At 44.3% G+C, this 13,024-nt stretch overlaps 1 protein-coding gene across 1 annotated transcript in view; it reads left to right on the top strand.

The window, feature by feature from the left end:
* Positions 1 to 13,024, top strand: part of CHID1 (chitinase domain containing 1) — a 424,884-nt gene that overhangs the window by 128,522 nt on the left and 283,338 nt on the right. The window contains exon 8 of the mRNA XM_083165482.1: positions 7,073 to 7,165. Within this exon, the coding sequence (XP_083021608.1) occupies positions 7,073 to 7,165 (93 nt within the window). The remainder of the gene's footprint in view (positions 1 to 7,072; positions 7,166 to 13,024) is intronic.

The raw sequence follows: 13,024 nt of genomic DNA, 5'->3' as shown, positions 1-13,024 counted from the left end.
CCTGTCGGTGTGCAGCAAGTTGAAAAAGGCTGAAAATTATTGCTCTAGACAAATGAGTAATAAATGGCTTAGCATTTAGTTGTGTGAGAGAACCATCTATCAGCCATTTGTGCAGCCAGTGAAAAATGATTTAGTCCTAATGGAACACATAATTTATAGTTGAAATACAAGAAATAGTGATTTACACATAATGACTCTGCCCTGTTAGTGTAGCCTTGCACACACTGGCAGACCTACTGGCACACACACACACTTATATTCTGTGTACAGGACATACTGGTCCTGATACAGATGGTGACAGAGTAGTTCTGTATGGTAATGCAACAGGAGGCGTCTATTACAAGCTGACGCCTCCTGCTGCAGTAATGATCCAACCTGCTTCCTAGAGCGCAGCAGCTGATCATTCACCATTGGGCAGCTTATAGCGCCAATGGTGCCATAGCAGATGCCAGGAAATCTCTGTCCAGCGAGATAATCCTTTACTCTTACTCTTTTCTCTCTATAAATTGCGACAACTGGGTTCTGTTTAAAGTAACAGAAGCCATTGCCATCCCCACCCTGCCAGTGGCGGATCTAGAATTTACTAGGGGGTGTTAAGCATTAATACTGACTCCCCTTTCTACTCATTGCCCCTCCCATGTATAGACCTGCCCACTACCATTTTTGGTCCCAACTATTTTGGGCCCTGTACCTCCCTATAAACTGCACGTAAGGAGATGGAACGGGCATCGCTTGTGCTTCGTAAGGGCATCATGCATTTGCAGCTTGTTTAGGTTCTTTAAGATTATTTAGCATTATTGGTACAAGATGAGTGCACAGTGAGCATTGGACATACTGTGACCACAATTGTCTTTGGTTCCTAATTGATGCTAAATTCATAAATGTAGTAAAATGCAACTTCTGGTCCTATTATGGCACCCATCACCCCTACTGAATGTTGTGGGTACAACGTTCTAAAAATTGCATATAATGATATGGCAACAAATCATGTAAAATATCCATAGTGAATGCTGCATGTTGGGGCTGCCTCACAGCAATGAGACTATGCGCTCCGACCCAACTATCTGTGTGCAGTTTATGTGTTCTCATGTTTGTGTGGTTTTGCTTAAGCTGCGTGATATGCATACACCCATAGGAAATAACTAAATAAAATAATAATAGTTTAATAAACTCAATTAAGGAAACTAACTATATGGAGATTTGAGTTAGGGGTTAGGGATGGCCATCGACCATTGATGATTTAAAATCATTGATCGTTTTTGGCTGATGTTGAATACTTCTGCCATCGATGTTGGAGAACCAGATGGTTTCCCTACATGGATGTCACAGTACAACCAATTTTTTTTTTCCCCCAAGGTGTCGGGACACGGAACTCTGCTCTCCGACAACCCAGAAGTCCCGCCCACACATTCTGATTGGCCCACGGGTCATTCAGTCGAAGATAAAAAATGACCATTGATAGCTAAAACTATCGAAGGTTATCCATCACATAGTTTGTGATTATCAATGGCTGGCTGCAGTATCCCCATCAATGGCAACTGCACCGATGGCCAGCCCTAATTTGGGTTCATTGGGGCACATCACAGTTCCCAATAACTATGTAATGAGGCGAGTAAGTCAATAACTAACAAAATAATCATTTTATCTACACAGAATTTTTCTCCCTTAGGAAACAAACACCCTTTGTCCATGTGATGAGGGGATAGAGTTGAGATGATGTTACATTACAGTAAAGGTAACTTACTATGAGGTGATGTCACTCATGTTACAGGAGTCACATCACAGCTGGGAATGATCACCTCCTATTGGCTAGGATAGATTCCACAATTTGCATGTTGTCTTGTTCCAGCGGCTGAACTCCCCATATTTGGAGGGTGAAATGCATCAACTGACGAAAAGGCTTTTATTCATTGTGTAATAAGACTCCCTTTATTTGTTTGCAGGCTCTGTGAATGTATATCTTTAGTATACCTAAATCCCTTTTCTGTATGTTAACAAAGAATAAAGCTATATTAATAATTAGAAGGGTTTCCTAGCGTATCACACTGAAATTCATAGAACATGATGTTGCTCTTTAAGGGAATATAGGGGGACATTCAATCCCGGACTGTCAGGACATCCCGACAGTTAGAATCCTGTCCCTTTTTCTGACAGTACATTGAATATTGACTTTCGAAGTACAGAGTGTCGGAAAGTCTGCAGTTTGTTGGAAAACGGCTGTGAATTTGAAAATCCGCAGCCGTTTCCGTCACAAAACAGACCCGACGGCCTTCAATGCTGTCTATATCGGCAGTATTGAATAGGTGAGTGCCGATATATTTCCCCTGTCTGGATATATCGGCACAGAATGAATACCCGCCTTAGCATCAAGTGTTAAGCTGCAGATGCTTTTTTTTTTTTTTTTTTTTTACATGCAGAAACATTTTCTTAAATTGTTAATTACAGTGTTTACATTCCACAATGCAGTGGTGACAACATTAGAACTGAAAGTCATCTCCTCTATCAATAATGCATTTTTATCCACATTAAGGTATTTAAAGCACAATTTAAACGGAGACGGCTAAACTTAGGCCTGAAAAAAGCTCTAGGTCCGATAAATGTATTCCTATAATTGCAAAAATAAATATACACATACTACACTAACGCTAAGTGCCCATGATCTGAGTGTTTTTTTTTGTTTTTTTATTTGGGGGTGGGGGGGGGGATTGCAGATCAATTAGGAGTTCATTTAATAAAGTATGTTTTTTGACAGTGGGAGATGTTGCCCTAATAAAAGTCTACTTATAGTGTATCTAATAGAAACTCATTGGTTGCTATGGCCAACATCTCTCACTTCTAAAAACCCACACTGCATTAAATGTACCCCTTAGGGCAAATTTTCATCAACTCTATGCCCCCAATATCAGAGCTACTTTTTTTTTTTTACTTTGCTTATCGATCGTTTATTATTCTCAGTCATGGTTCCCTATTTTTAGCAGAGTCCATACATTCAGTGAGCAGATATTAAAGTAATCCTGAAACCTGCTAAGATTGAATATGTATTAATACATGAAAATAAAGAGTCTACAGAAACAGAGGTGGAACCGGCAGATGACGGGAACCAAGCAGTTGTGACTTCCCATTCTACGCTCCATATGTTTTACAGCACAAAAACCTCTGCTTTGCTAATGTGTTTGTACATTTTACTCTCATTAGTGAAAGTTATGCCATATGCATTTCAAGAGATGCATCCAACAATATGCAAGAATACTGCATTCATTGTCTCAAGAACTTGGAATTAGACTGAAAGAATATAATGAGTACAAATCCAGACTTATGCTGGTTACGTTGGTTTTATTTATACAATGCTATTATATTTACATTTTTGTTTCTTCTTGCTTAAAAGTTTTATACTCCCAGAGGCATTAGCATAGGGTACGGAATGCAAATCCACATCCCCTCCCCGCTAGTTCACACCCAAGGAAAGTTATTAATGTCTGGTTTCGCTGACAGTATTTCCCTTTTCTAGGCCATGCTGCCTTTCTTCTGCTAGTTGTCCCAAAAGCAGACTAATGCGTCGGGTGTCACAGACCGGTGAGGGTATATGTATTTACTAATGGTGGTCACATATTCAGGGACTACAAATCAGTTCCAGGCACCACCAACCCCTCACTGACCGCCCGGCTCTGCTAGTCACTGGGGGGAGCAGCGCAGGCTCCCCTCCTTCCGCAGTGCTGCCCCCGCTTAATCTCACTGCTCCCAAAGTGCTTGAATTGGAGTGTAGTCTTCTCTACCAACTCCGAACCCTAGCGGCCATTTAAAATAAAGGGCCAACTTGTGAGCCAATCAGAGCTCGCAGCCCAGCAACGGCTGGCTTTATGCAAGCTCTGATTGGCTAACCAGACGGCGGGGGCAGCTCAGCGGAGGCAGTTGGGCATAACTGCGGTGTGGGGGTTGGGGGGTGCACTGGGCGGAATAAGTGGCCCGGGTCGCACCCAGGACAGCTGTGCCCACAGTACCCCCTTGATAGCAGCACTGCACATATTACTAAACATGAAATATTTGTAAAATAATTATGAAAAACTTGTGTCAACCGTTGTCATGTCAACCTGATGTAGGTCAATCGATTGGTGTTGAGACTGATGACCTAAATACTGTAGCTCTTCTATACTGTAGGACACCCCACAGATATACAAGTATCAGAGTAATCAGCACAGCCTCCTGGTGTGCCATAGCCTGATCATATTGCAACTTAGAGAAGCATTTTTGGACAAATAAAAGGTGTCTGACGCTTGCAGCATCTCACAGGACCTGGCGCTCAGAGAGCGATGTTTATCACTTACATCAGTGATGTGTGAGGACACATCTGTATTTAGAGCTGGTTAGAGTTACTGGTCAAGTCTGTAGCTACAGCTTCCTCCTGTCGTTTTCAAACCCCCACCCCCTGGTGTACCTGGGTCTCATGCTGCTGGAATAGGACCGAGCTGCGGCTTCACGGTGAAGTTTTAAAATTGCTAAAAATACAAAGGGAATATGTGACCGTTAATAATGCTGGATAGTGCAGATTGCAGATAAGTAACCAAGTGGCTTGGAGCATGCAATACACATGCCTGTTCTAGTCCTTTAGACATAAAGTCTGTAGTTATACGCAGGGCCGCCAAGAGAAATCCTGGGCCCCGGTACAACAACTTCCTGGGGCCCCCATGGACGTAGCTCCCTGCACACTCTGCGGACCCGTTGTTACGCCACTGTACCCATTACATATTATACCACATGCCATTATGCTCATTACTTATTATGCCACACATCGTAGTGGGAAGTACACATTATGCCATACATTGTTATACCTATTACATATTTTACCACATGCCATAATGCCCATTACACGTTATTCCACACACCGTAATGCTCATTGCAAATTAGTGGATTAACATGCTCATTGCCATGGGATTAACCTGCTCTGCCAGGAGTAACATGCTCTGCTAGGGGTTAACACGCTTGTTGCCATGGATTTACATGCTCTGACATGGGTTACATGCTTTGCCATAGGTTAACATGCTTGTTGTCATTGAGTTACAGTACATGCTCTGCCAGGGGTTAGATGCTGACTTCCAGAGTCGGATGTCAGCCTCAGCAGCATGCAGGGAGGCAGCAGACACAGAGCAACCAGCCACCCACCTTCCACCTTGGAACACAGTGACCCGGACATGGGTGGGAAACCAGGTCTGGGACTGCTGGGCTGGAGATATGGCACTGGCACCTGCTGCTGCTGGTGGCAATTGGGGTGGGAATGTGGGGAGCGGGGTGGGCTGGATTCTGAGGAGTGGGTGGTACTTCCGCAGGAGGTGGCCTCTCTCTGACCCAGTTACTCCCGGCACCCAGGAACTACCTACCCTAAGTATCCTCCTGTTGCCGAGCCACGGTAAACTCCCAAGTTACGCAATTGAGTCAGAGAGTGGAACAACACTCAGAAGGACCTCTGTGATGCTGCTGCCCCCACGCCAGCCCACGTCCGCCAACATCCGCACTCCCAATGCCACTGCTGAACAGCTGACTCCTTCGCACTCAGACCCAGCGCACTCACCAACAAATAATAAGAAAAAAAATGTGTGTCCAGACCAGGGCCCCCCTGACAGGCCCAGGTAAACTGTACCTGCCCCTCCCCCCCCCCCCCCCCCCCCTTCTTGGCGCCCCTGGTTATACGACTTAAAACACACACATTACATGTATACACTTAAATAATAACAAATGCTAATAAAAAAAATGCCACAGATGTTTATCTTATTCTGAATAACAAAGCTCTGGCAGAACATGGTGCTTCCTGTGTGGGCATAGCTAGCACTGTCCAAATGGACATGTATGTGAAGCAGTATCCTGTGGGAGTCTGCACAGCTACACTTTTTGATGTTCTGGACAAGCTTAATGATGTTCTGAAGCAGTATGCTAACCCAGTGGTCCTATGTTCTAAATGTAGACTAAAGTTCTCTTTTTGTAGGTAGAAATTCTCCATCTTGGCTTTGAGTCTGGGAACTATTCTGCCTTAGACCCGCTTACTTAACGATGGTTCTTTTCATGACTATTTAGGGGGTATTAAATCAGGGCCAGTAAATGGAAAATCTGCACATTTTGCTGATTTTCGGTCTAATTTACACTTGACCTACTCAATCCAAGTGCTGATTTTTTAATTTACGGAAAAACCTGCATGGTCGGAAAATATGGTAAAATACAATGTTGCTGCATTTCCTTCCTAACGTTTTTTACTATTATTATTATTTTCTTTTTATGCAAGATATCTTGTTTTACTACAGGTTACCTCTTTCATTGTGTCTTTACACAGTGTATTTTCATCTTACGGCTGCTAGCCAATTGATCATTTATAAATATATGTTTTTTCTAGCAGCCGCCAACTTTGAAAACCCATGCAGTTCCTCTTCCCTTCCTGGGGTGTATCTGTCTGCTGTGGTGTTCCTAGCACAGGTCTGCTTGGATATTAGTGCTGATATACATACCACACTATGCTAGAAGCACTAAAGCAGACAGCGCTACCCCAGGCAGGGAAGAGGAACTGCCTGGGTTTTTAAAGATGGCGAGTGCTATATTTATTTTGTTTCTTAATTTTTTTGTATTTGATACTTTGACTTGTTACTTGTTGTTGTTTTTCCTGATGCCCTCCCCTATCCTTAACCCCATTTATGTTTGTCTTTCCGTGGGTATTTCTGCATCATTTGTGGTGCGTCATTCAGACTTGGGTCCCATACGTAGACTAGTTTTGGGGCAATTCTCCTGATGTCATGCTTGGAGGATTTGGGAAATACAACATTTTGTGAATCTTTGATTTGCCAATTCCGGCCGAAGACATTCTGGATTGGCGAGTCAGTGATTTTTTTCCCCCAAAATATGTTTATAGGAGTTAGTGATTTTTAACATGCTTGTCTTTTCTTTGCCAATTCTCAGATGGATCGGGCTGTAGATATGTATAACCCGCACTCTCCGTGTGACCGACTGTATAGAAATCTACACGTTTGTGAAAACTGAATTACTTTGCCCTGCATCTATGTCCTGTTTTGATGAATCTCTTGTTCCCACCTCACAGGGAGCTGGTTCATATGCTGACACACATTGGGACGGCGCTCCACCAGGCCAGGCTCCAGTTCATCCTTGTTATTCCTCCAGCAGTATCACCTGGGTGAGTAAACCAATTATTTCTGGAGATCAGTGGCCTTGGCGGTTGTTTTTTTACTTTACTTATGGACAAAATAGGTTATTTCTGGAGAGGAGGCTTTTTCTCATAGGGTGCACACAGTTCTTCTCTTCTGCCCATAACAAAGCTATTCTGTTCACTGACTTTGAACTTAATAGGTTTAAAATGTGGTCATTCCCTCCTCGGTTTTGCTTACAATCAGGCTCTCGGAAGCAATAAGCTGCAGATCAGTGCTGTGTACAATGTGGCTGTACGTAAACATAAGACACTTTTACTGCTTCTCTTTAGATCATATAGGAATTTATGAAGAACGCTAACAATGACAGTACTATGATTAGTCCACAGAACACAGAGATGCGATTGCCAGTGCAGTTACTATAGTAATACAATAACTTGCTGTACATCTCCAAATGGCATTCCCATTAAATGGGGGCTATTCAGTTCTGTGATGTGTTGCAGAGTGGCTGCAGAACAGATGTGTAGGTACAGTATTCCGTAGCTATATCACTTCGCCCATCTTTCTTTGCCAACCCATAAAGGTACGTTGGAAAGTGAGCAAAGATATGTTATCCTTATGTTCGCCGATGGACATTGTGGTGATAGCCAAAAGCCAAATATCCTACAAGTAATTTCTTTGACTTTTTGCACAGCAAAAGAGCACAAAGAGCATAAACTGTATTAATGTTTAATACTTAGGCAGAGCCATGTACACATTGAGTGTTAGGGGTACACAGGCACCCCCTTATGCTGTGCCCACTCTTATAACCACCTCCCTGCCACTAGCAATACCTTTTATCAAAGATTTTTGCTTTATAGAACTATATTTCCTTAAAAGAAGTGCCCATCAATCAATTATGTGTGTTTTGCATTGTTAATTGTACTAGAACATTGTCATTTACATACCTGCTTCATCCATATATATTTTTTACTTTATTTGCATGTACTGTTACACAGAGTAATTAGAAGACTAACAGTGAAATAGGCAGGAGATTATGGTGTGGCTGCGAGACGCTTTATATTGCAGCGAGTTCCAATAGATCATGGGAGACACGCCTGATTGGCGGTATTAGACACTCCCAATAGGTGGTGCTAGTCACACCCCTTTGACGGTGCACACCCTAATAAAATGTGCTGTGCACACCTATGTACGTAATCCAGAGGTACAACATTAAACCTAAAACAATTAATACATTTTACGGTACTTGTTTCCTAGCACGGCCACAATCGCGGTCATTTTTAGTGGTATACGACGCGACCGACGCGATGCCCCCGATTTTCCCATTGAAATGCATTGAAAATAGTCAAAATCGCGTCGGTCGCGTCGTATGCGGCTAAAAAAGCCTTAAATGGTCCAGACGCGATGCCCACGATTTCCCCATAGGAAACAATGTTAAATGGCTCAATGTACCCGCGATGCCCCCGATTTCTCATAGGGAACAATGTTAAATACCTCAATTTCACCAAATCATCATAGGGAACAATGGTAAATGGGCCAGAAAGCCCCAAAAACACCCCAGAACACTGAAATGTCCCCCCAAAAGTACTTTACGCCACCCCACAATCAACGCGAACCCGAAGCGTGGCGAGCGCAGCGAGCCCGCGAGGGGCGGCGATACGTGTCCTCCGACCTTTTCATACCCCCACTATCCACTAGGGCGTGGAGTTGAGAATAGAATAGTGTGGCGAGCGTAACGAGCCACCGAGCCCGAAGCGTGGCGAGGGGACGCGGATACCTTCACAGGTAAACGCGTCCCTTCGCGGGCTTCACAGGTATCCGCGTCCCCTCGCGGGGCTCGCTGCGCTCGCCACGCTTCGGGCTCGGTGGCTTGCTGCGCTCGCCACACTATTCTATTCTCAACTCCACGCCCTAGTGGATAGTGGGGGTATAAAAAGGTCGGAGGACGCGTACCGCCGCCCCTCGCGGGCTCGCTGCGCTCGCCACGCTTCGGGTTCGCGTTGATCGTGGGGTGGCGTCAAATACTTTTGGGGGGACATTTCACTGTTCAGGGGTGTTTTGGGGGGTTTATGGCCCATTTAACATTGTTCCCTATGATGATTTGGGTAAATTGACCCATTTAACAGTGTTTCCTATGGTAAATCGGGGGCATCGCGGCTAAATTGAGGCGTTTAACATTGTTCCCTATGGGGAATTTGCGGGCATCGCGTCACGACCATCGCACCCGATTTTTTTACTGCTTGCGATGGCCGCGATGCCCCCGATTTTTCCTCACGATGCCCACGATCATGATCGTTGTGGCCGTGCTAGGAAACAAGTACCCATTTTACTTACATAACCATATAACTAATTATGCTGCATGGTTTACTACAGTATTTACTCATTTTAGTACAGTTTACTGTTAATGAGAATTTCCGTCCATAATAACTCGCAGAGAATTGCAAATGATTGTCAGTTACCTCCCCACAAAAACACACATGCTGCTCTAAGAATAGCCTAGACATTTTTTTAATTATTATTTTTAATTGGAATCCGGTTTGTACTCAATAGTAAGGTTGTTCATTATTCTATTTATTATTCTATTATTCATTTGTAGTTACTCCTTTTTTATTTGACTGTGTTGGATCAAAAAATAATAAAATAAGATTATGTTTTATTTAATGGAGCAGTGAAACAATGAATATTGTGTGGCAGGAAATTGGACTGCTCAGTGGGAAACCGTGATGTATGAACCGCAAGTGGGGCAGATTTAAAATGTGAGATTTAGATTTGGGAGAAACATGTCCCCTCTTTGGAGACTTTGCTTACACCTACCACCATCTGAACTGCTGCGAAGCATATTGCAACAAAGACTCTTTCCAACCATAATTGCCCATCGTTCTGGCGCGCGGGGGGGGGGGGGGGGGGTGTTTGACCCAATTTTCAGGAGCCTTCCGGTCATTCCAGGAGGGTACCACTTTTACACAAAAAAGTCAGGTCGCACCCGGGATTTTGGACTCTGCTCCAAGCCTGTTGCGACCCCTTTTAGACTACCATCCCAACTCGGCATAATTCCGGGCGAGTGACATCACTGGCGGCGGGGCCTGAGCCACTGCTGGGAGAAGAAAGCATCTCCTAGAGCTGGCTTTCCATTGCCGTGAACGGGTTCGGGTCTCATCGACCCAAGTTACCCATTTACACTGCACAGTGATCCAGGTTGAACTCTTGTTCAACCCTGAGGGCTTGCCGGGTTGAAATCCCAGGTCTCATGACCACCTGCATACCCGGGATTTTGCGCTCTCCCGTGTTCAGATAGTGCTGTTGGAAAGGTGAAACTCTGTAACAGTCACAAGGAGGGAGATGGCTAATAACAGTATTCCTCTGCTAACCACAGACTGTTTCTAGTTTTGAACGAACTATTGCTTCAGTGTTAAGGCCACCATACACTTGTCAACATTTCTGTCTAATATGGGGAAATTGCGTTGTCATTCTGTAACTTGTTGTTTGTCATGTTTATCACAGATCGCTGCATTGTATGTCTGACAAGTTTCCATGTTTAGTAGCAATCTCCTGTACCGACAACCATGCTGAGTAGTCTTCCCTCTCTTTACTTTACTCTTTTGCTAATATAATGCTACTCTAAAGGTCCATACAAACTGGGCGACTATGCCCAGTGTGTATGGACAACGATGATCGCATTCAGCGCTGCGGGGAAAGCCGCTCAGTGCATATACACGTCTTTCCCCCTGCCCGGCGCCGAGGGAGGGGGGAGGACGGCTTTGCATAGCACAGTGCTATGCAAAACCGTCCTGAAAGCCGCTCATCTGCTGGTATTACCAGCAGATGAGCTGCTCTCTCGGCGATAACAGGAAAAAAAAAAGGGATGATGAGCAGCGCTACGAATTAAGTTTTAGGAAACCAGAATGGTGGATCTATTACAAGGTTTTATTCAAATGCTAAAATAACATACTAAGCCAGTGTTAAAATATTGATGTAACAATAAAAGATGGGAAAGTTTAAAAACTCCAAAAAATCTCACCAAACCAGACAATTAGTTGTGGAGTGACCAGGAGGGGTGACAGTCATTACTCAGACATCGGAATCCCAACTGCACAGCGGGGGGGGAGCGAAATAAAGCCCCTTGCAGGCTCACCACGCTGTGGGCACGGTGGCAAGCTGCGCTCGCCACCTAACTTATTCTTCCTCTATGGGGGTCGTGGACCCCCACGAGGGAGCAGTCGGGATTCCGACGTCGGAGTATTGACTGTCGGAATCCCGACTGTCGGGGAGCCGTCCGGCACCCGACCACGAGAGTCACGATTTTGCAAGTCCATATGGAACATTGGGAGTCCCCAAATAAGCAATCTGGAGGGAGGACAAGATGGATCATCCAAGAGTGGCCCAAAGATGGCACAAATTACCAGCTCGAACCGCTGACTGTGGCAAAGCGGGGTGATGTCCTAAACCTCTTGCTTCCATGGCAGGTATGTTTATTTGTATCCAAAATGGAAATAGGAGGGGAGTCCAGATGGAAATAATCGGGTCTGCAATCCAAAAGTCTGTAGTTGTTTGAGAATGGTTAGGGATGGTGAGTTCCTTACCGGTTTCGCTACTCTAGGTAGCTTTATCAAAGGATGTTTGGTATATGGGAGTATCTGGCTTTAAATACCCTATGACATGGGTCATGTCAACCAATATTACCACCACCAGCATTTTGCCAGTCCTGTTCATCCATTCCTTGCTTTCTCTGTGATGATGCGGGAGCGCGCAGCAGCGCTCAACGCCGGGCCATACTCACTGGGCGGTTTGAGCTCCTGTTTTGAGGGACTTTCAGCTCAAAGTCGCCCAGTGTGAATGGGCCTTTACACAAATATTTGTGCACATTGTGTGCATTTGTCAGTGCTGTGTTAGTATTATTATTATTATTATCATCGTTTATATGGCGCCAGAAGGAATCCACAGACCCCAATTACAGAGTACATTAATGAATTTGCAGTGACTTACAGCTGAATACAATAGGACAAGTACAGAGTACATACCCAGAGCTGCATCAGTAGAGGTCACTGGAAATAAGTATCAGCGTGGCAGAAACCTGCAGGATTTGGTGCTATAGAAGACAGATAGTTTAAGTAAGAGAATGAAAAGCACACAAGGGAAGAGGGCCCTGCTTGTGAGAGCTGACATTCTAAAGAGGAGTGACAGACAGACAGACAGGGGTTTCACAAATGGAGTATAGTATAGTGCAGATGTGACAGCAAAGCAAATTCTTAGTATGAGATCCAGTGTCACTCTAGTCTAGTGCATACAGTATGTGTCAGGCTGAGAGCAAAACTTGGGGTCTAATTCAGACTTAAAAAAAGTACATTTGCACAGAAGTTCACATACATAAGTGTCCTCTCCTCTAAGAGCCTAATTCAGACCTGATCGCAAAGCATTTTTTTTCTCAAATCGATAAAATCATGCTGCACTGTAGGTGGGGAAAATGTAAGGGAGAGTTAGATTTGGGTGAGTTATTTTGTTCCTGTGCAGGGTAAATACTGTCCGCTTTAATTTTACACAGCAATTTAGAATTACGTTTGAATATACCCCACTCAAATCTAAAGCTGGCCACACGATTTTTGCCCGATTTCATCCAATTTCGAAGCATCGAGCCGATAATTCGGATGAAAACTGCCAAATCGCACATTCTTAAGCTCCAGTTTGATCCAATGCGCATTGGATCTGAGCCCCTAGATCACTAGGGCTGAACTATAGATATATTGGCCCCGCAGCCCATGCTGGGATCGCATGCAAAAGGACCGCATACAATATGTGGCATGCGATCCGACCGCTCTGGAAGCTTTTCCCTTCAGAGAAGTCACAGTAACGTATGGGGGCCTTAACTATCTGCACGTGTTACATCTGCCCCA

The sequence above is a fragment of the Crinia signifera genome, chromosome 11 (genome assembly GCF_055691185.1).
Source record: "Crinia signifera chromosome 11, ASM5569118v1, whole genome shotgun sequence".
In the NCBI taxonomy this organism is placed as follows: domain Eukaryota; kingdom Metazoa; phylum Chordata; class Amphibia; order Anura; family Myobatrachidae; genus Crinia; species Crinia signifera.
This window is presented reverse-complemented; position numbering and strand designations above follow the sequence as displayed.